The sequence below is a fragment of the Mirounga angustirostris genome, unplaced genomic scaffold, assembly GCF_029215605.1.
Source record: "Mirounga angustirostris isolate CCGP_5_RB_7025 unplaced genomic scaffold, mMirAng1.0.hap1 SCAF_9, whole genome shotgun sequence".
Taxonomy (NCBI): domain Eukaryota; kingdom Metazoa; phylum Chordata; class Mammalia; order Carnivora; family Phocidae; genus Mirounga; species Mirounga angustirostris.
In genome coordinates, this window is record NW_026991717.1 from 84,867,420 (window position 1) to 84,891,245 (window position 23,826).

General features: G+C 39.5%; 1 protein-coding gene across 2 annotated transcripts in view; it reads right to left on the minus strand.

The window, feature by feature from the left end:
- Positions 1-973: 973 nt before the first annotated feature.
- SLC25A21 (solute carrier family 25 member 21) overlaps positions 974-23,826 on the minus strand; it is a 481,914-nt gene continuing 459,061 nt past the window's right edge. The window contains exons 8-11 of one of the 2 annotated variants that reach the window (XM_064570970.1): positions 8,339-8,520; positions 7,344-7,396; positions 5,883-6,000; positions 974-4,159 (exon numbers count right to left, since the gene is read on the minus strand). In XM_064570970.1, the coding sequence (XP_064427040.1) occupies positions 5,921-6,000; positions 7,344-7,396; positions 8,339-8,520 (315 nt within the window). In that variant the 3' untranslated portion in view covers positions 974-4,159; positions 5,883-5,920. The remainder of the gene's footprint in view (positions 4,160-5,882; positions 6,001-7,343; positions 7,397-8,338; positions 8,521-23,826) is intronic. The other variant, XM_045900739.3, reaches the window with a different exon arrangement.

The following is a 23,826-nucleotide window of genomic DNA, read 5'->3' on the forward strand; positions in this document are numbered from 1 at the left end:
GTATATTTATTCTAAATCAACCTGAACTTTTGAAACGTGCAATTGTTGAGATTTTGCAAAATCAATAAAGGAAAATACATATAGAAAAAAAGTTATGCTACACCCTCTAATCAAATAAGGTGACCAAATAAGCTTTAATTCATCATTAGGAAACTAATCAATAATTGACTTGTTTGAGTGATGCTTTGTTTATTCTTAAGAGATGACCTATTTTGTTGGAAAATATAATGTGTGACACAAGCAATATCTGAGTTTAGCTCCTCCTGGTGTTTTGACTTGGTTCCAAATACAATAATGTTTATATTTTCTATTAGTTTGTAAATACGGACTCTGGATGGTGCATTTGTGTTTTCATTCCATGGGACATGCCCCCTCCCTCCCACCCCCATCTATTTTTTTCTTTCTTTTTGCAAAGGTGACTTTCTGGCAACGTCTTTGTCTCTGTTTGGTGGTGGGCTGCTCGGGCTCCTGGACCTGGACTTGCCCCAAATTTTGTGTGTGCAGTGAAGGCTTCAACACCTTATGAAGGACCTTTTCTTTCTACAGCAGAGGACTCAAAAACAGATTAAACAAGCCAGTCTCCCATTTTGTATCCTAATCAAACAACACACATGCCAAGCATATAAAGACATGAGGGTGGAAAATATCTGAACAAGGCGGCTTTAAAGGAAGTCACTTAGAAACTTAAGTTTAATGTGAAATGCTTTGCAAAGACACTTAAAATGAACTTTATATTAAGAAAACCACTGTGAAACTAAATTGTACTGTTATTGTTGGCTTACCTGTGTCTTCAGCAATCTCAGCCCCAAATTATGTTGTAATTTAAAGAAAATGGAAAATTCTGCTCTAATGAATGTAAAAACGGCTTGCTGTGAAGTTTACATTGTTGTACAGAAGCATGTTTCACATGTAGGTAAACTGGTGGTGGTATTAGAAATACAAATGCTATTTAATTTTTTTTTAATTCCCTTTATTCATTTCTGGAGTTACAGGACATAGTTTAGCTGATGAGTCTTTCTAGACCAATGGGGTTTTCACTTTAATGTTAATAGCAGCGCTGTGGGGTATACGTGTGTGTGTGTGAGCATGTGCTATGTGTTGTATTTTAAAACAACTGCTTTTCTTGGGCAAAATTCTACAGTTTTTCTCTTCTATTTAGAAAGTTCTTCCTGCTTGGCAATATGTAGGCTTGAAACTACATTTTAAAAACATTGGTACAATTCATCTATTGGAAAATTAATATATTGTGGGTTTTTTTTTTTGGTATTAATTCTGTGCAATAACTAAAAGGGCACATCACTAGATGTGGATGTTAAAGATGCATTCGTGAGGTGATCCTGCTTTCTTCCTATCTGTGCTGTGCACAGTCTACACAGCAATCCAGTTCCGTCACATCGGTTTCATGGCTTCACTTAAAACTCAGATGGCTAGACGAGCAAGGCTTTCAGATCACTAGCGTATAAACAGTAAGCAGATTTCTGACACGTAAGTTATATTCGAGGAATTGCTTGTTTCAAGCAACAGATATCTTATAGAGAGAGCTTTGAACTGCATTTATTTCTAAAGCAACCAAAATTCAGTGCTACAAACAGAGGATTATAACTTCAGGAGAAGAATAAGCAGAAGGAGCAGATGAACTCTCAGGGCCATAGTCTTCCTTTGATCTTATAAAACTCCTATTGACATCTGGAGTTCCCAGTCTGGTGAGAAAATAGACTATAAACTGAATGGAACAAAGATACCAGTCCAATATTTTGGTGGAGACTTTAAAACCATAACCATACAGGGACTCTCCTGCCGTCCAGAAAAGCTGACATAAGGTATAGAATTATCCCTTATCAGATAGTTTTTAGATGGCTACTAAGAGTCTTTAAAAAAAAATACCAATCATTTGTACGGAAACACAATGAAATATTATCTTTATCTAAATTAAGAAATCTCTTGTTAATGCTATTTATAATTTTTTTCTGGTTCTTGTATTTTTAAAAATCTGATGTTAATGATATCAAGATTTTTTTTTCTTCTCTTTTTCCCCCAGGTCTTGTCTTAGCAACAGTGAATTCACATGGCGTAACTTAAGAAAGACAACAGAAAGCTAAAATACAGTTTGCTATTCAAAGCAAAATATGATTTAAAGCTACTTTTAAAAATTAGAGAAGGAAAATGGGATGGGGTACGGGATTGGGATTGTTTGATTTTTAAACGTTATTATTATTGGCTAATGTTGACATATTTCCTTTGTTTCTTAGGGGGTAAAAGTGTTGTTTTTAAACTGGCAAATGCACTCTTCAGAGATCCTTTTCCATCCCATTCACAGGGAGAGGTTAAAGGTTCAATTTCATGGCCTCTATGTGGGCATTTCTCTCCCTCACAGGATGCAAGAGCATTACCTGCAAGGATAGAATGCAGTTGTACAACAGACACATTCTTCTTTCTCTTGGGTTTTTTTTTCTTCTACTTTTAATGACCTTCTTATGAAATATTGGGCTGAAATATAAATTAAAAAACACGTTGGAAAGGATGTACAACCGAAGGCTGTGTATGTATATACAGTATGTTAAAAAGCCTTTATTTTTATACTTCAAATGCTCTAAATTAATAAAAAGTAATAATTATCATGTTATCTTTTATTTTTTCTTTTCAAAATGCTTTAGTGACCTAGTCTCTTGGTGCAAATAGCCCTCAGTAGTAGTTAAGAACAGGTGTCATCTAGAACGGGCAGATATTTTTGTTGACTTTAGCTACTGAAGTAGCATCATTTCAGGATGCAAATACAAAATCAAGTTTGGTGATATCAGTGCCAAGGAGATATTTCTTAGAGTGCATGTTAGTACAGGAATTCTTGGAAATGCTAAGAATGTACTTCTATTTTGAAACATTTTCCCCTTCATAGTACATATTTTAACACTACGGATAGTTGACTTCACACCTGAAGCTGTCACTTAAAACTAATAACCTGGAAATGTAGTTTTACTCTAAACATTCTTTTTTAAGAATGGCAGAGGTAAGAGTTCTGAACAAAGCTGGATGTGGGCGCCTGGGTGGCTCAGTTGGTTAAGCGACTGCCTTCGGCTCAGGTCATGATCCTGGGGTCCCGGGATCGAGTCCCGCATCGGGCTCCCTGCTCAGCAGGGAGTCTGCTTCTCCCTCTGACCCTCCTCCCTCTCATGCTAATGAGAGACCAATGAGAGACTGGTTGTCTCTCATTCTCTCGCAAATAAATAAAAAATCTTATTAAAAAAAAAAAAGATATCTGGATGCAAATACAGACAGCACAAATGGGCCCAAGGAGTGGTTCCAATTTGTGTTTTAATATGAAAATATTTCAGCAACAAAAATTGTTTTCAAAGGGAATTATGTGAAGGAAATTTCATGTGTTCTATTTGCCATAAAAAACTTCACGTATCAGGATTTAAAAATATGACCTGCTTTAAACAACAGTGCAAAATATAAAGTAGCTTTGGGAAAATATAGCTGTGATAATGTATTATTACTCAAAGAACACCACCAGATTTAAATTTTAACATAAAATTCATCATTTTAAAAATGCCATTTTAGTGTACTTTTCCTTGTGCCTTTTAAGTATTATTTATGGGAGAATTTAATTCCTTATAAAAACTGTTCAAATTTTGGCTTAATTTATTACTCTAAGCATTTCTTGACCTCGTGGGAAAAATAATTATCGATACAATGAATTTTCTTCATGAAGCAGTGTAAGAGGAATACAGATCACAAAATTTATATAGCTTTTATGAAATATATCTGATTTCTATGCTATTTTCTGTGTTCGATTTATATACCTCATTACTTCAAACTATTTTTCTTTGCACAGATTTATGGATATAGACAAAACTACAGTCTCAAATTGTGTAGAGATAATTTTTGAAGTATCAAAATAGGTTTTGTTCTTGAATAAACTGTTTCCCCTTAATAATTGTACATAATTGTATAATTATAATTTTTTTTAACTCATCCTCCCACCCCCCTCCCCTCTAGAATGTGTATAATTATAATTTATAATCATATCAGCTGAGCTGCTAGTCTCTCCTCATGGTGTTGTAGAGCAAACATCCATGATCTCATTATCTCCTAGGCAATCACCAGTTCTCCTGAAGCCAGGAATAGGTGTATTCATAAACCAGCAGCATCACTGCACCACCTAGAAAAGAAAAGAGCTGGTTTTTATCTCAAATCCTGCAAAATAGTTTCATTTTCCCCCACTGGGTTTCTGAATCTGCGAAGTCCCATGCAGCCTATCAATCAGGCAGGGGCTGTGTAGACTCATCAGTCCCTGGGCTCTAATACATCGATATAAAGCTATTGTGGAAAATTCTCAGAGCAAAATCAAGACCATCTTGAGTCTCCAAATACATTTTTTCCCCATGAGTTTCTGTAACTTTCATCATTTCTCATCAGATTCTTTTTCAGGCACTTTTAATTTTTAAAAGTAAATAAATATAGACACATTTAGTCATGTAAGGGCATGTGGCGTTCCTGCAAACAGAAACCATTCATATTTTTCATATGTAGGCAAAGGATTTATCTTTTTCAGTCCATAATTAGCACTGTCCTAGTTGCATTCAAGAAAGAAAGCTTATCTAAGAGGGTGCTTGATAGATGAATCTGATTTTCTCTAATAGCCTTCAAACTGGATTGCAATGTGAAAAATAGCTTCAGAATATTTAAAATATGTGTATTACAAAATATAGCTAGCTTTCAACCTCCTTTTGCTTTTATTCCTTTTATTTGCCTCAGATATGAGTGGATTGCACTTGAAAATTTGGTGGTGGGGTTTGGGTATCACAGACCAGTATTTGTCTTGAAAGGTCAACATGACTATGATACAGAAAAACAAACACCAAGGTTGCAGAATACCTAGAAATCTGGAAAGGCCTCTGCATGTGTGTTCTACCTGATGCAATAAAATGGCACATATCCCATGCTCTTTAATGTAATCTATCTATCCTCTCATGTCTGTGTGAAAAATATTACAAAATCAAAATGTGGACAAATATCCTGAGCACAACCTCAAGAAAACTTGGCTGCATGAACAGAAGATTGACTTCTGACGAAAAGAAATATAACTTGATTTTGATCTTAGTTATTTTGTACACACTGCCATGTGTGTGTTTGTGTGTTTTAATCTACAGACCACACATGTTTGTGTAACCTTCTACCAAAGATAATTATCTGCCTGTAATTTTCATTTTTAACCCATGAAGATACTCTATTAGACCCCTCTGCTGCCATAACCCTCTTGGCACTCTGGCAAACGAAAAAAGACCCACTGACAGAGGGTTATTAATACCTATGTAATTGCAGTGTTTACTTTTATTAACTATTCTCAGCGTAAGACAAGAACATGCAGAATTGGTTTAGTTTTCAGCCTGGTGATATTTGGAGTTTAAACCACAGACTTCAAGAGCCTCCTTACACGGCAGGTGACTGGTTGTGAGCAAGAGAGAGCTGCCGAGGCTGTTATAAAAAGAAGATGGGATGGATGCTTCCTACAATGAAGGATGAAAATCCCAGATTTACCCTTTCTTTTTTTTTAATTTTTATTATTTTTTTAAAGATTTTATTTATTTATTTGAGAGAGAGAGCATGAGAGGGGGGAGGGTCAGAGGGAGAAGCAGACTCCCCGCCGAGCAGGGAGCCCGATGCGGGACTCGATCCCGGGACTCCAGGATCATGACCTGAGCCGAAGGCAGTCGCTTAACCAACTGAGCCACCCAGGCGCCCCAGATTTACCCTTTCTTTTACTTTTTTACTCTCTCTTTAAAAAAAAAAAAAAAATCTTATCCTTAAGTCAAATGTCGTGCTTTTCTGTCCACCTTTCTTTCCTTTAAAGCTGCTGGGACTTGCATGTTTGCAGGACTTACATGCGAGTGGAGGCCAGGTCCCTGAAGCAGATTTCCAGTCATTCACAGTTTTGTTTAGCCTGGACAGTCCACTCGCAACGCTTTTCATTGTATTTACCACCACAGCAACTCAGGACGCCTCATGCAAAAACATTTAAAAAGCCAACCAAACATTTGCAAGCCTCTAACAAAACTTGGGGTCAGATTATTTAAGAGTTTTGGATTAAGGTTCCAGTCAATTACTGTTTTAGGTAAACTCTCCCTGATCACCACTCTTTTCAGGCCCATCCCCTCCTGAGAAAGCTGGGTTAGGGTCATTCCTATGATTTTCTCTAATACTAGGTCTACCATCGGGGTTTTACTGTGTGGGGAAGGGAAAACACCACAAAGTCGCAGAGAGAGTTGCACAAAAGCACCAATATTCTTTGTCATTGCCTTTGTTTTTACACACGGGCCAATGACTAGCAGGAGGCAAGTCTCCATCTCCAATGTGAAGCAAATCCATGCTTAAATGCCTGGGAAGGTTGGGATAGATGGACCAAGAATTGCGGACGTGTTTTCTAAATACATGAGAGGGTGAGCTGTCCTCTACCTCAGGATGGTAGAAGTGCTGGCGCACTGAGCCTGAGGTTCGAGGACGGTGACTGTGCCCGTGTGTGAGTGTGGCAGGGCAGGAGGACCGTGGTGGTAAAAGGGAGGAAGGGAAGGGGAGAGGGGCGAGGGGCAGGGGAAGCTTCGGGAGAGGACACCGGGACACCAAAGTAGGTGAGCCTGGCTGTACTGAGACGCAGGGTTGCTTCTAATCCAAGACTGTTTGCCAAGGCGGTTGGGTCTGCAGCAGTTATGCTCTTATCTATTTACACAGAGGCAGCTGACTCTCCCTGTGGGAAGAGCAGCCGGTTTTCTGTGGGCTGGCGTCTGCAGGTAAGGCCCTGAGCCAGGAGCCTCCACCATCATGCTGACAGACGCCAGGAAGGTGAGCGCCAGACTGCCCCGCCGCCACTCCCTGGGCGCGACACTCACCACAGCCCCCCCGGGGACCGTGAGGACAAGAGGTTCTTGCGCTTCGTGGAGGCAAGTTACCCTTCCTTTTTGTTTTTGAAACGAAGTTGGGGCAGGAACAAGAATGAACTGGGGGGGCACCAGGAGAGTTTTATGCGCTCAGTGAAAATCCTCCCCCACAGCCTCCTTGCTCACTCAAACTCCCAACGGGCTGGGGAGCCTTTCCTATTGACTTAAGCTGGGCTTTGGCTTCAACCAGCCTCCAGCAAAGTCTCAAACAGTACCTTATAAACAAAGGTGGAAAACATTTCTAACAGATGTCTTCAGTGTCTTGCATACTCATAGACAACTTTATATCCTCACGGTTTCCATCTTTGACAGTGTGATCAACATATCATGTTGCTGATCGACACAGATATGAAAAAAAGAGACAGCAGAACAACAAAGAAGGAAGGATAGAAGTAATAAAGACATCATTACCTGGTCCAAGCCTCATAACCTTGGGAAGCAGGCCTTTGTACAAAGCTAAAATCCTATAATAGGAAGGGAAAGAGCAACATTTTAAATTCTGAATTCTGAAACTAATTCTGAATTTGAAAATAGAATGGACCAGCTTTATTGAGATGTTGACCCAGCATCTACAAGAAAATGTATTTGAAATCACACATATCCCAAACCAGGCAATATCTGGCTATATATTTTCTGCCGCAAACTGGACAAAGGGAAAGAGTTAATGAATTCTTTATTGCCCAAGCTATGCTGATCATGTCCAACCAGAAATATGACTTTCCTCAGCGAGATGGTTTTTGCTATGAACACAGGTCTTACTTTCAAGACAGCTATGTATATGGACAAAATGACTTTGTAATTGAATTTAAAAGACCACAAACTCGGTCTTCACAAAAGGAAAGATGACATAGTGTAGGTCGAAATAATAAAATATTACTTGTTTACTTGAGAATAAGATCTGAGTGAGGCGGGATGAAGAGACAGATGTAACACTTAAAAAAAAAGACTAGCAGAAAAAAACATGTGCTTCAGATATTTGAAAGAAAGCTACTTTCACAGAACTCTCATGTTTAATTCTCCCAGGGGGCTAAAATGAGGTGACATTTTGATTAGATTTACAGTTAGAAGACAATCATTCTCCTGCCCACATGTTAACAGGGTGTATTATAGCATATTATGCAAACTGACAAGAAAAAGGTTCATCTGAGGATTCTAAGATAAACATGCAGCAGGTTGTATGATGGTGGCCCAAGGTTCTGGATGGTGTAAGAACACATTGCCAACATTTCATCATTGTGTTATCTCACAAAGTTTGTCATTATTCTCTAGAGCTTTTCACACACACACACACACACACACACACACCCAATTTAGGAGGGCTTAATGGCTCTCAGCAAAATGGAAGTACTACGATATACTTTTAACAGTACTTGAGTCCTGCACATTTATTAAAATAAGAATGTTACCCTTCTTCCTGGTAGACTGTTGCCATTGTTTTAAAACAGGTTCTGTACTTGATCTCTCCAGGAACTGGTTGAGGCCCTTGAATCCTACTTTTGGCAACATCAAAAGGGATGTTAATGACTGAGGCTATTGTGCCCGAGAGAAGACCAATCCCAAATTTTCTCAAAAACTCCAAGGTTGGATCCTAAAAGAAAAGAAGAATAAAATAACAGAAAGGGAAGCGGAAGCCCCTAAATTGGCTAAACACTATAAAGCAATATGTATTTAAGCAGAGCATTGCACTCCCCGGCACCCTCCTGTTATTCCAGCGGAACACATTAGGATTTCCTAGGCTGGAACTTGTTTTCTTGACAATCCCATTGGCTATGTTTTTACACATGGTCTAAATTGCTGAAGTACACATTTCCTCACACAGGATTTATAAACACAGTTCATAAAGAAAGACTGGTATGGCATATGGGGATGATTTGTATAATTGGGCTTCACAATGTACTTAGTATTACTGTATCAAAACAGGAGAAATCCAAGCACACTATTAGCTAATTGGCCAGAATATTTTACAAATGACAGCAACTTCCACCATGAAGCCTACTAAAATGCTCATTTGTGTGTGGACCCCCAAATGTTAAATTAAATCAAGGCTACTCTTGGTCTGCTGCTATTCCCCTCCAGGTTTTTTGCATTTATTTTCCCGTGTAGCTGATCCACTGTACTGAGAAGTGCTAGCTTCCTGTTATTAACAAACCAACTTGGGGAGTTTGCAAACCAGCCTGTGACATTCTGTGCATTATAAACAGTAGTAAGTTACTGGACTAATTGGCTGAAGAATTTACAACCTATTGTTCCTGAATCTTATTCTTCCTACATGGCAAAGGAAGAAAAGGAGAGAGAGAGACAGAGGCACAGAGAAAGAGGCAGTGGGGGGGGGGGTGCGTATAGGGGAGGTGGAGGGGGAAGAGAGAGAGAGAAATATTTCTTTTTTCCATTTGAATTTAGGTCCTTCACTTTGGTCTGATTTGATTTTCCACCCCTCCCTGCTCTGCTTTCTGACATCAAAGTATTTAATTAGGTCTGATGTGGGAGTCACTTTCCTTCAGCCTATTTTTGTGCCCAGTGAGCTCACATTATGCTGTGTTATAATGAATTTGCTGGGAAGTTCTCATTATGTTTTCAGCCTCAGTTCTTGCCCTGAAGAGAGGTCATCCCACAAACCATAAGTTGCTGATGGAGACCACCCACCCCTCCCCCATCCCTCCCCTGCCCTTTCTTTTGGTCAATATTTCAGGAGGATCTTCACACGGGAACAATACAGGGTGGTGCCATGATACCATTTTACCCAGCAGGAGAACCTAAGTGGGGAGACATACTTGATTACAATAAAAATAAAAAATTTAAGAAATCATGTCTGAGCATTGCATGCTTCTAGCTTCTATGGAAGAAGAAAACTTCTGGAAGCTCTGAAATTTTCAACTGAACCAAGAGCCAGATACCATCACAGAAACCCCTATGTGGCTAAATATAAAAAGTGAAGGGTTCGGTAATAATTCTTGGATCTGGGCCATACAGGTGCCGGGTAGGTTTAAAGGGATTTAAAAACCAACAGGGTGTTTCAACAGGAAAAACAATGCAGTGATTGCAGTATGAGTGAGGTGTGTTTAAATAATTCCCCCGTCCCCCCATTTTTTCCCTCTTTTACAAGGAGAGAAAAATGCCTTTATGTTACCCTTCTCCATTATGGCCCAGAAGCAGAACCGGAGCTCAGGAGGATGGCGGGTTCAGAACTGGCTCTGGTTTGTCTGACCTTGCATGAGTCACCAAATCACACAGAGCCCAGTGTCCAGAAGGGATCCGTTTAACCAGCCTTACCTTTGTACTGCATTATTTTTCTGAGAAATAAAAACAAAAATAGCAGTGAAAGTACTATGTATGTTGTATAAGCCTGGCAGAAAATGGCTAGTATTATTATGTAGCCTGTCTTCTAAAGTCTCAAAGCATCCTGTAATAAGATTCTCTTATGGGATCCCTGTGACACAGCCAAGCCCTCCTTTTTGAATTGAGGACAAGGGTGAAAATGATGACTTGTATGTACATTGTCCTCTTGGGTTGTTCAGGGGAACCCATCAAGCATGCAGCCTCTCCCATCTCCTGGTGTGGTCACTGAGGCCTAGAGTTGGAGGAGGGGTTCCCTCCTGAGACATTCGATGAAGGTCACTGTGCTTGAGACACTGCTGGATACTAAAGCTCAAGGTCTTCAGCTCATCACAGTCTTCATCAGCACAAGTATGTACTGAGCCAGGGTCTCTATACACCTCCCAGACTAATAGTAAGGTCCCATAGCGGTTCCCCAAACCAGATGTGCATCACATTCACCTGAGAGCTTTACAAAGAATGGATGCCTGGGCCCCACCTCAGGTTTCCAGATCAAAATCCCATGGGAAAGGGCCTGAAAGTTATTTGAAAAGATCTGCAGGACTTCTGAAGCTGCCGGGTTGAGGACCCATGTCCAGGCATCAGTGATTCAGATGGTCAGTTGCTACCCTTCTGGGAATTCTAGGAAGGACAAAAGTCTTCTTGGGACAGCCAAGAGGTATTCCTCACTCTCTAGTCCCTGGGCCCCCAGCCAGTTTCTTCCTTGGAGCCCATGGTCTGCTCTATGCAGCAACCCCACCTGGGGTTGGGTGTGCCCTCTCAGCTTGCCTCTGTTTTTTTTTTTTTGCTACGTGTCATCAACCATTCTCAAAATGCAGCGTCTCACACACGTCTGCCCCACGTGCCCTCCTGGCTACTCCCACTGCTCTGGCTTTAGTTCAGGTTCCCAACACCTTACCAGGTCATGTTTGCTTTTTGCTCTCCATTGTCTTTTCACAGTGACACCAGCTCTCTTTTTGGAAAAACAGACCTGCCTGAGGTATCAAAGACCCTCAATCCTTCCCGGCTGCATGATGAGTAAAGCCAAAGCTCCTCACTTGGCCTTTGGTTTCCTTCCCACACATGTTTCCAACTTCTCTCTCTGGCCTCAAGTTCGATACCTCCACCCCACCCCTATATTATAGTCACACTTGTTAAAACATAATTATGCAAATTTAAACCAAGCACTTTTCTAAGTCTTTTCTTCAAACTACTTCCACAGCCTATAAAGTCCTTCTCCATTATAGTCACCTAACACGGTCCCACTCCTCCCTTAGGGGCCAGCTAAAAATCCCCCCTTGCCCAGGAGACTTCAATGGATCCCTGTTAAAATTAATTTCTCCCTCCTGTACTTTTGAACCTCTGTATGAACCACAATCATTGCCCTTGCCAAGGCTCACTTTGTGTTTGGTATATTTTCACATACATCTATTTTCCCTGCTGGATTGTGAGTTGGCATAGCATAGGAACATGTGTTACTCCTCTTTGTGTCATCTATTACACGGTGTACACAGTAGGTGCTAAATAAATGCCTGCTGATTGGTCTATCAATGTATTGATTTACTTTTGTAGAAACAGTGAGAATCAGGCTTTACCCTTAATCACTATTTCTCAAGACTCAGCATCTTTTAGCCTAGAAACAAACCCCTATTAGAACCTTACATTTCTATCTTTCTGCCAGGAGGCATTAACATGGGGACATGACAAGACATTGGACATTTGCAAAGTGGAGTATTTCAGGGCAAGTAAATTGAGACTCTCAGGTCACAGAGCCAGGCCTGGGCTTGCTAGATCCCATTGCTCAGTGACTCACAGAGAGAACCATGATATGGCAACCTGTGACCAGATTTTAGCAGAAGAATGTGATGGGAGTAGAGTAAGGTCTTGAACTATTACACTTAGGGCTCTTCTTTCTTATACTTCCTGATCTTTCCTTAGTAGGGAGAGGCAGCCACTTGCCTGAAGAATGAGAGTTTATTGTAACAAGACTATGAAGAGAGAAAAAGAGGTATTATTTAGTGTTTCTGGTTATCAAATTATGCCTTTTCATGTATTACATCAGCTAATCCTCACAAACTTTGATGCAAGAATATTATTATTATTCTTGTTTTAAAAATGAGTTAACTGAAAGGTTAAGTATAAGAAGGGACTTTTTGTTACATCCACGTGAACCCAAGACTGCCTTAGGGCATAGTTTTTCTACTGATATTCCTTGGTGTCAGTGGGTGGGCTGGTGGAAGAGGTGTCCCGGCACCTCCTGAAGTTGTAAGCAATGTTTCTGTGTATGTGTATATGGGCTTTTCTGTAGAGAGTGTCTATAGGTTTGATCAGGCTCATAAAAGCTTAAAAACAACTTCACAAAACTATTTCCCCTACCAATAAATTTACAAACAAGAGGGGAGTTCAGGGTTGAAAACACTGGGGCTGAAAAAAGAAAGTCCTAATTTTTACAGGGGTTATCAGGCAATTCAACTTCATGAAAAGATTTCTGCACACATTCCTGCCCTGGCATTGGGTTCTCATACCTCAACCATTTCTATGAACTCAGTGGTTCTCAAAGTGTGGTGCTGGAACCACCATCATCAGTACCATGTGGCAACTTATTAGAAATACAAATTGGGGTTCTATCCCAGGCCTACTGATGGAGATGGAGCCCAGCAATCTGTTTAAACAGTCCTCCAAATTTAGTCTGATGGATACTAAAGTCTGAGAACCCCTGGTTAACAGGAAGATTATGGTTCATCTCTTTGTATCCTTGGGTTGGTTAAGCGGCACTGGGATGCTCTGGATATGCTGGGAGGGATTTTAAAGCTTTCTTTGGGGGCACCTGGGTGGCTCAGTCGTTAAGCGTCTGCCTTCGGCTCAGGTCATGGTCCCAGGGTCCTGGGATCGAGCCCCGCGTCGGGCTCCCTGCTTGGTGGGAAGCCTGCTTCTCCCTCTCCCACTCCCCCTGCTTGTGTTCCCTCTCTCACTGTGCCTCTCTCTGTCAAATAAATAAAAATAAAAAATAAAAAAGAAGTCTTTAATAAAGCTTTCTTTGGTGGAAACGGGGCTTTGTCTCTTTAAGGCTGCAGAACTAAAAGTGATGTTGTTAACTCTTATCAGCCTCTCCTACCCCTAGCCCAGTCCAGAGCAAGAATGCACACTTGTGAGGTTTTGGGTATGAGTGATACCTGTCACCTAATCTGAATGGGTCATTCTGTACCAGCTATCAGTGAATCACTCCAGCATTTCTGTCAATAATGATAACAACACATCACAATGAAATTAATAGCAAAAGAAATAGAAACAAAATAGTATATATTTTATAATATTTATATTATTTTTCATAACTTTCATTATGAGAAATAATGATACTATTAATAATACTTATTGCCAGACACCATCTTACATGCAAAAATATATACAGAACATGTATATTATATAAGAACCCTATGGATTAGGTATGTAACACCATTTTACAGATAAGGACACATGACTGAGAAAGTTAAGTCAGTTAAGTCCAGGATCACACTGCTTATAAGAGGTGGAGCCTGGACTTGAACTCAGGTTCTGATTTGCAACCATATGCTCATAACCGTTATATGATATTGTTTCTATCCATCATTCATTTTTATTTTTTTTATTTTTTTTAAAGATTATTTATTTATTTATTTATTTGACAGAGAGAGAGATAGCTAGAGCAGGAACACAAGCAGCGGGAGTGGGAGAGGGAGAGGCAGGCTTCCTGCTGAGCAGGGAGCCCGATGTGGGACTCGATCCCAGGACCCCAGGATCATGACCTGAGCCGAAGGCAGACGCTTAACGACTGAGCCACCCAGGCGCCCTCTATCCATCATTCATTTTTTGTTTATTCATTCAACAAACATTTATTGGATGTCTATAAATGCCTAGTCCTACACTGGGTGCTAGAGTTGAATGTGGAGGTAAATGATCCAGAGAGGGATTGGGGCGGGTGTATTATTAAGTATCACGGTACAATGTGATAAGTAATGAAGTGGGGGTGTGAACAAAATGCAAGGGAAACATGCAGTAGGGAGAAGGAAGTTACTCCTGGGCTTTCACTATCAAAGTCCTGTGATATAGTACCTAGCTTCTCTGCCTCTTAAAAACTTAGTCACTTCTTGATCTATGTGTCCAATACCCCAATTTCTTTAGGGAGGCCCCAAAACTGGTATCTTTCTTGCCAGTCTTGGAGTTCTGACAGGTCCAGTGCAATCTAGCTACCTGGGGGAGAAATGAGGTGTCATAGCCCTCTTGTTGCTCAGCAGAGAGGGAGCAGACAAAAATGGCAGCTGCCTGCTTCTCCCTGAGGAAACTACATACTATTAAACAACCAACTGAGGGGCACCTGTGTAGCTCAGTTGATTAAGCATCTGCCTTTGGCTCGGGCCATGATCTCAGGGTCCTGGGATCGAGCCCTGTGTTGTTGGGCTCCCTGCTCAGTGGGAAGTCTGCTTCTTCCTCTCCCTCTGCCCCTCCTCCTGCTTGTGCTCTCTCTCTCTCAAATAAATAAAATCTTTAAAAAAAGAAAAGAAATAAACAACTAATTGGTCAAAAGGAAATTAGAAAATACTTTCAGACAAATATAAATGAAAAGACAATATAGATTAAATGAAAATACAAAACCTATGGAATGCAGTAAAAGAAGTATTCAGAGGTAATTTTATAGTGATAAACACCTACATTAAAAAATATCTCAAATAAACAACCTAATTTTACAGCTTGAGGAGCTAGAAAAAAAGCAGTCAGTCCAAAATTAGCAGAAGGAAGGTACTAATAAAGATTAAAGCAGGGATAAATAGAGACTAGAAAAATTAAAAAAAAAATCAATGACATTGAGTTCATTTTTTTGAAAAGATAAAAATGACAAACCCTTAGCAAGACTAATTAAAATAAAAAGAGAGGACTCAAATACAACAGAAATGAAAGAAGAGACATTACAATTGACATCACAGAACTAAAAAGGAATGAGACTACTAAGAATAATTATATGTCAACAAACTGGACAACCTAGAAAAAATGGATTAATTCCTAGAAACATACAACCTACCAAGACTAAATCATGAAGAAATAGAAAGTTTGAATAAACTTATAACTAGTATGGAGATTTAATCAGCAATCAAGAACCTCACAACAAAGGAAAGCCCAGGACCAGATGCTTTCACATTGTTGCTATCAAATACATAAAGAATTAAAGAAGACACAAAAAATACAGATATCCCATGTTCATGGATTGAAATAATTAGTATTGTTAAAATATCCATAATACCCAAAGCGATCTACAGATTCAATGCAATCCTTATAAAAATCCAATGGCATTCTTCATAGAAATAGAAAAAAATTCTACAATTCGTATGAAATCACAGAAGACTACAAATAGTCAAATCAATCCTGAGAAAGAAGAATAAAGCTGGAGGAATCACACTTCCTAATTCAAAGTATATCACAAAGCTCTAGTAATAAAAACAGTATGGGGCAGGCATAAAGACAGACACAGACCAGTGGGACATAACAGTGAGCCCAGAAATAAATCCAAGCATATATGGCTGACTAATATTCAACAAGGGTGCCAAGCCAATCGGGAAAGAATAGTCTTTGATGGTGCTGGAGAAACTGAAAATCCACAGGCAGAGGAATGAAATTGAACCCATATATTATACCATACACAAAAATAAATTCAAAATGGATCAAAGACTTAAATTTGAGACCTGAAACCACAAAACTCCTAGAAGAAAACATATGAGAAAAGCTTCATGACATTGGTATTAGCAATGACTTGATACCAAAAGCACAGGCAACAAAACCAAAAATAGACAAATAGGATTATGTCAAACTAAAAAGCTTCTAAACAGCAAAGGAAACAAAAGAGTAAAAAGGCAACCTATGGAATGGGAGAAAATATTTGGAAACCATGTATCTGATAAGGAGTTCATATATAAAATATATAAGGAACTCCTACAACTCAATACCAAGAAAACTAATAACCTGATTAAAAAATGGGCAGGGGCACCTGGGTGGCTCAGTCAGTTAAGCGTCTGACTCTTGATTTGGCTCAGGTCATGATCTCAGGGTTGTGGGATAGAGCCCTGAGTCGGGTTCTTTGCTAGGCATGGAGCCTGCTTAAGATTCTCTCTCTCCTTCTCCTCTGTACCTCCCCCCACCACCCCCTGCACACACACTGTCTCTCTCAAAAATAAAATAAAATAAATTTAAAAAAAGAATGGGCAAAGGACTTGAATAGACATTCTTCCAAAGAAGACATACAAATGGCCAATAGGTATGCGAAGAAATGCTCAACGTCACTAATTATCTGGGAAATGTAGATCAAAACCACAATGAGACATCACTTCATATCTGTCAGAATGGCTATTATCAAAAAATAAAAGGCAACAAGTGTTGGCAAGGATGGGGAGAAATTGGAATCCTCATACACTGTTAGAGGAGGTTTGAAATGGTGTAGCCTTTATGGAAAACAGTATAGAGTTCTTCCAAAATTAAAAATACACCTATGATATGTCCTAGCAATCTAACTTTTGGATATTTATCCAACGGAACTGAAATCAGGATGTCAAAGAGATATCACTGTTATGTTCATGGCAGCACAATTCACGATAACCAAGATTTGGAAACAACCTAAATGTCATTGACAGAAGAAGAGATAAAGCAAACGTGGCCTATGCATACAATGAAATATTCTTCGCCTTTACAAAGGACACTTTGCAGTATGTGACAACATGGATGAAAGTTGAGGACGCTATGTTAAGTGAAATGAGCCAGGTCACAGAAAGACAAATACTTCATGATTTCACTTATATGAGGTACCTAAAATAGTCAAATTCATAGAATTGAAGAGTGGAATGGTGGTTGCCAGGGGCTTGGGGGACGGGGAAATGGGGAGTTACTAATCAAGTTTCAGTTAAGCAAGATGAATAAGCTCTAGAGATCTGCTTTACAACATTGTACCTATAGTCAACAATAATGTATTGTGCACTTAAAAATTAGCTGAGGGTAGATCTTATGTTAAGTGTTCTTACCATAATAAAATAAAAATGAAAAAAATTTGAGGGAAAAATATGTCATTTAGCCTAAGTAAAATATTTGGATGGATCACACCTTAATTGTGTAAATGGATATTAATGTTGATAAAAAAATCTATCTTGTTATTAAAAATTTCCAACTTACTTCCATAATTTGTTCTAACTGTCATCAATCAGGAAAATTCCTGTGTTCCTAACCCACATTCCTCACACATAAGCCTAAACTATTTTACTCCAATTTTTTGCTCAATTGCAAGGGCAATCAACTGTCACCATTCTTGATGTAATTCATCATGATTTAAAAACCGTTATTGAACTAATCTTTTCTTCCTCATGCTTAAAAACACAGTTCCTTTAAAATATTTACTTATAAGTAGTATGTATTATTTCCCCATCCACAGATGAGTTTTACTCTTTTCCTCTAAATATTTTCCAATTTTTCTTATAAAATATGGTACTTTAAACTGGAGCTAAGTAGCCTGAAACGTTAATGTATATTACGTGCATTGACCTTATTCTGTGATAGCAATACAAAAGCCAATATTCATAGTTTTAAAAAATTATTTAATTCCCCTGCAAACATTTTTAAGGCTGATGTTAACATTTCATCTCACAAATGAGAAAACAGAGACAGAGAAAATGTATAACTTGCCAAAGAGACATGGCTAACTAGGTAAGAACCAGAATTTGGAATTAATACCAGATCTCTTACTAGAACTCTCTGGCTGTTTCCATCACACTGCGATCCTGTGTGAGTGCGGAGCTGCATAGATGTGTTTACCAGTCCCTCTTTAGGAAGATCAATGAGTTTCCCTGACAGGACATATTATTTATAGGCTCTCCACAGCTTAACGAGAAACACTAATAAGTGATCCCAAAACACTGGTGGCCATGATGTTCCACAACCTTTAAAAAGTCAACAGAAGGTACCAAGTCATCAGAAATGAGATCATATGACTCAAAATCAACATACTACATATTTGTAACTAATTTAACCATCACATGCAAACATTATATTCACAGCTAAAGATAGTACCAGTAATTTAAGGCAATGGCACTTAAGAAGTTAATATGCAGAGAGGCAAAATGTCTTGATCAAAAGAAGCATATGCCTCTCCTTTTACCTTCCCTGGCATGGGCTTTGATGTCTTGCTTAGTGACTGGCCAGCTGGCTGCTAGCTTGATAAATAGAGAACCTTTGCACATCTCACAGGCCTTTGTGATTAGGGTCTGGCATCCTTAAGGAGACATTCCACAGAGAGACATGCCAGAAGGAGGGGGTAAGGAAGATGGGGGAAGGAAGATTTGCTAGCTAGTGAGGACTAGGGGTGGTGAGGGAGACTGGCCAGGAAGCGTGTTGCTCCCCACAAAGCAACGTTGAGCAGAGTGTAGCAATGGGCTTTTCACTTCAAGGAGCTCAGCACGAATATTCACATTAAAGCCTAGTCACAGAATTGTCCTACCTCATCAGCCAAAATTAAATTTCCTTTGCTCCCTGCAATTCACGTACCCTTTAATTTCTCCTGGTATCACACTGCATCTGAGATCCTCTCTGACTAGTTTTGACCTAACTTGAAGTCAGTATACCCTGGCTGTCTTAGACAGTCTTCAGTAAACACAGGGAGAGGAATGTTCTCCATTCAGGATTGGCCTTGGTTGATGCTAGAATGGATTTATTGTTGCTTGTCAAAAATTGCTAAAATAAGTTTGCCATTTGAAGAACTAAAATTATTGTTCAGAAGGGACTGAAAGAGATTGCTATAAATTGCTTTGGGTAAGACAAAGACAATATGGCAGTCCTACAAAGAGTCACATAATTTTCAGGGCATCACAAATTACTTCTTGACAGAACTCTTTTATTCTGCTTCCTCTTCCCCCAAGTAGGCTAATGAACTGTTTGATGGTGAGCACGTCACGACCATAACAGGATGACTCAAAAGGGATTGAACATTTTAATAAATCTATTACTCAGTTATCAGATTATACATAATAAACATGTGGTCAAAACCAATTTTAGTGGGCTCTCTCACAGTTATCTCCATAATCTTACAAATGGTCAGTCTATGCTAACAGCACACATTCTATAATTCATTTTATTCCTTTTGTAGCACATCACCATCAGCGGTTGAAGGGCTGGTTGTGACGCAGCCTTTCATTTCCTCAAGGCTGCCAAGCAAGAGGTGATACAAACATGAAGTTCGCAATGTACTCTCACATGAGACATGTGAGAGGCAACCCTTTTGAAAGTTTAATTTCCTTTTAAGTCACCCTGCACGCTTTGATTTTAGAAAGTTACTTGAAGAAGTCTCCCACGTTATCCTGATTAATAAGACACTGAATTAATAAGAACTGAAAGGAGGATGGATGAAAGTACAGCTGGAGATCTGCATCTGTGAAAGTGTGTCCATAAGACAGCCTGAAAACGGGCTGGATGAACTTGGGTGAAGATGTGGAAGGCCTGCTCTTGGGTCCTCAGGTGACCCAGACTAGGAGGGGAAGCTAGAATGACAGATGAGGCCCTCAGCATGAAAATTTATCATCCTAAACTCTAGCACTGGACTGAACCCCCAGGATTACATTTAAGCACAGTGCATACAAACTGCTTAAGTTCAAGATGAGGGAGACTTGACTTGTTGGCAGTTCATGTAATCTGGGGATTTTAATTGACCACAGAATTTTATACATACCAACATCTTGATGTAAAAGCAACACCCATTCTCTTTCCCCTCTACCCTGACAAATCCCCCAAGAATTCATCTCTGTACAGTCTTTGGCTGCATTAAGAAAGGCGTGTATTCAGATCAAAGGAAGGGCTGAGACTACTGTACTCTGAGTTGACTGACAACTGTAGTATTATGTCCAGTTTTGACACTGACATTGACCAATCTGATGCAACTATAGTGGAAGAGATAGACCATACAGAGGACTGGAAACCACATCATTTGAAGGGGAGTTGAGGAACTGTGGATATATTTTGTAGAAGGAAAGACTCAAAGGCTCACCTATCCATACATTTGAAGAAGTATAGTACAATAGTTACAAATATGGACTCTGGTGTCAGATGGCCTGGCTCAGTCGTCCGCAGGATCTAGTAGGAGATGGGCACCAAACTCTGATGTTCTTTGGGAAGAGTCCTTCAAAGCCTCTCAAAGGAGAGGACGGTGCCATGTCATATTCATGTTTTAGGTACAACAGGCCTGACACATCACTGGTGTTTAATAAATGTCTTATCGCTCCTTTATAAGGACACAGTACATGAAGAACTAAGGTCTCAGAAGCAAATTACAAAGGTGGTGCTCAAGCACCTGGTAGCCACTGGAAGGCGAATAAGAGCAGCTCATCAGTGCCTTCCCCATAGCTGGCAATGGTCGTCATGAAAATGATGTGGTGAGCTGAAATCAGAGTTGCCTCCTGGCAACTGAACAAGGGGGCAGCTTGAGTGAATGTAAACTGCCTTTTATTTTTTTTTCAGAAGAAATTTGCATTTTCTACATTGTTAGTTTCTGTGGGTCCAAGTCAATGAGGAGCAGAGTCAGCTCAGTCTGTATCTTTCATTTCCTCTAATGTTGGCTCCCTTTTGTTGTTTTGTTCACAAACTTTGACAAAAGCATTTTTTGCCCTGATGTCACATTATCATGCGGTTTTGTCCTCCAATGAAAATACCCGCTATTAAAGCTTAATTAAAAAATACAGTTGTTTCCACTTGACAGCTATCAGAAGAATCTATTACTGTGTTTGTTTTCTCTTTATGTGAGATAATTTGGGGAAATGCTAGCTCCTCACTCCACAGAAGGTCACCAACTAAAATGAGATGGTTTAATTGATAAGCATTCTTTAAGGAATGTAGAGTATTCCCAAGATCCTATCCTTGCAGGGCTCTCGGCTTTGGAATGAAATCAAAGTCTTGTTAAAAGCTCAGCATCTAAATGTAGCCATTCAGAAAATAGCCATGAAAATTCCTTTTATCCCCCTGAGCTAGCTGTTCTTTAAAGTGTTGTGAAATGTAAAATAATTTTAAACGTCTTACCCACTTAGTTCAAATTATAAAACACATACAATGTCAAAATGGGTTAGGGTTTAAGCATAACAATTATCACTTGATTATTTCGTATATATATATACACACACACACACCCTCTCCTTAAATATCTCTCTATAAATATTTACATGGGTAGATAACACCTTCCAAGAGTCAACTGTATCACTGAGTATTATCATACAGAATGCAGGGATATATTAATATATTTCCTTGGGAACTCAGTAAGTAAGATTTTTCTGTTTTGGTGTGCTCCGTTTATTCCTTGCCTCAATAGTCACTGACCCCAAGGGAAACTAACAAACCAGGTTTCCAAAACAAAATTCTAAAGGTTGGGAAGTTAGGACAAGGACACACTGAGATGCTTTGATATGGAGGTAGGCATATGATCAAGAAGAAGTCTTTGAACCAAGTTTATTTCATGAGATTCTACTTCTGGGCTGCTTATATAAATGAAACTTTCCCATGCCCATCGAGTCCTGCTTATGTAATATGTTTGTTTGACATGCCCCCTCAGTTACATCATTTAAGAGGAGTCTAGTGACTTAGTACATGCTTCAAACACTCTGGCCCAGTTCCCCTCTGCAGCCTCCACTCCCTCCTCTCCCCTCTGGCTCACCATACACCAGCTATCCTCATTCTTTGTCTTCTCCCTGGTTCCCCGAGCCTCTGTCAGCTTCAGGGCGGTCACTCATCCTCTTCTCTCTGACTAAAGATCTGTCTGGTCTCCACTCATCCTCTTCATCTTGGCCTGGCTAATCCTCACCCTCGAGCCTCAGCTTCAACATCATTTTTGAAGGAAGGCCTTTTCTATGTCCTTGCCCTGCCCTGCCCTGCCATCGGTCTAGAGTAGGATCCCGGTTTATAAATACCCACAGCGTGGTAGTCTGTCTTTCCATGGCTCTCCTCTCATCATGACTGTCACAGTCCAGGGCCTCATGCGGTGGCTCGTTTATTGTGTGGCTCCTCTCGTCGACTGTAAACCCCGGTAAGGCAGGGACAGTGTTGACACTCAGGGAGGCAAGGCCCCGGACATTGTAGATGTGCCGTGAATGCTTTTAGAATGAACGCACAGAAGGAACCCACGGAGAACCTAAAGCTACTGGTACCACAATTCCATCCACTTGGGTGGTGCCTGACTGGAAACTTTTGGCTTACATTTTATTTAAGAAAGTGTCTGAATTCTTGCCCCCTTCTCTCTGCCCTCCCCCATGCCTTCCTTCTCCCCAACACACATGCTCCAGGGAGTCTGTGAAAACTGCCAATGAAAGATACTGCTTTTACCACAGAATCTTGTCACATATCCGGGAATTTTATAGATAATACATACTTGTAGTTTTACCCCAGCGGTTCCCAGAAAGGAGAGTTGTTCTTAATGAAACTTTAATGCTCTTGCCCTTCCCATTACCGGATGATTGGTAAGACTAATGATCGAGTAAGAGAGAATTAGAAAAATAAATGGCCATAAATTAAATCCTACTATAATCTAATTCTACTGAGATTCTTCTTTCCAAAATACAAACAGTTCTATATACGTTCTCCACTTGAACCCAAAGGTGCATTTTTCATTCAGCTTAGTGCACACCTTAGGGAAGGATATAGCTTTAAATCATGAAACGAACACATTTCCACATTTCTTCTGATAAACTAAGTGCATCTGGCACCGCCCTCTGACTCTCTACAGAATTTATAAAATGAAGAAAATACTAAAAATCAAAAGAAAAAGAAAAACATTTGTATTTCAAAAAAGGCCAACTTTTACAAATATTACCTTAGGAGAAAATAAAATATGTTTGACTTAATGCTGTCTGTAGTAAAATGACCATAGGGACAGGTCTAAATGGTTTATTAAGTAAGAAAAATTGTACATATGAAAAATTGTTCTCTCCTAGAATATTTCTAACCCACACATGTAATTTATATCATGGCAAAATTCAACACAAAAGGTCTATTGTTTTTGGCAAAATAACTTGCAAACATGCTTAATTAGGATGCAAACTGAAAGCACAGCTTAATACTGTTGACAGCCATGAGCTTCAGACAGTGATTTCTACTACTATTATTATTATTTCACTTATGGAAACATTTGAAAAGCAGTAAATATGGAATTAGAGGACAAGGTTATTAAAGAGATATAACATTTGAATCTTATGATTCTCATTTCTGTGTTAGCATCACAAATAATAGGCTTCCAACAGCCCCACCTTGTAACAGGAATGAAAGAAATTATTTTTGCAACGAAAGCTTACTCCCATGGATATTTGAAAAAGATGTCAGCATTTAAGTTAATCAATACCTGCTTCCAGTGGGCTTTACTTTGAGAAGTGATGCCTCTTTCTGGGGAGAAGGGATAATTCTTTATACTGACATTCCTTTCCATTCACTGCAAGATGTAAATGAATGCCTCCATTAAATCGATTCCATGGTCAGTTAACATCCAAAGCAGTCTTTGCTCTATTGTAGCCCTGCATTCACCATAGGAACAGCCAGAGCCTAAAAATAAATC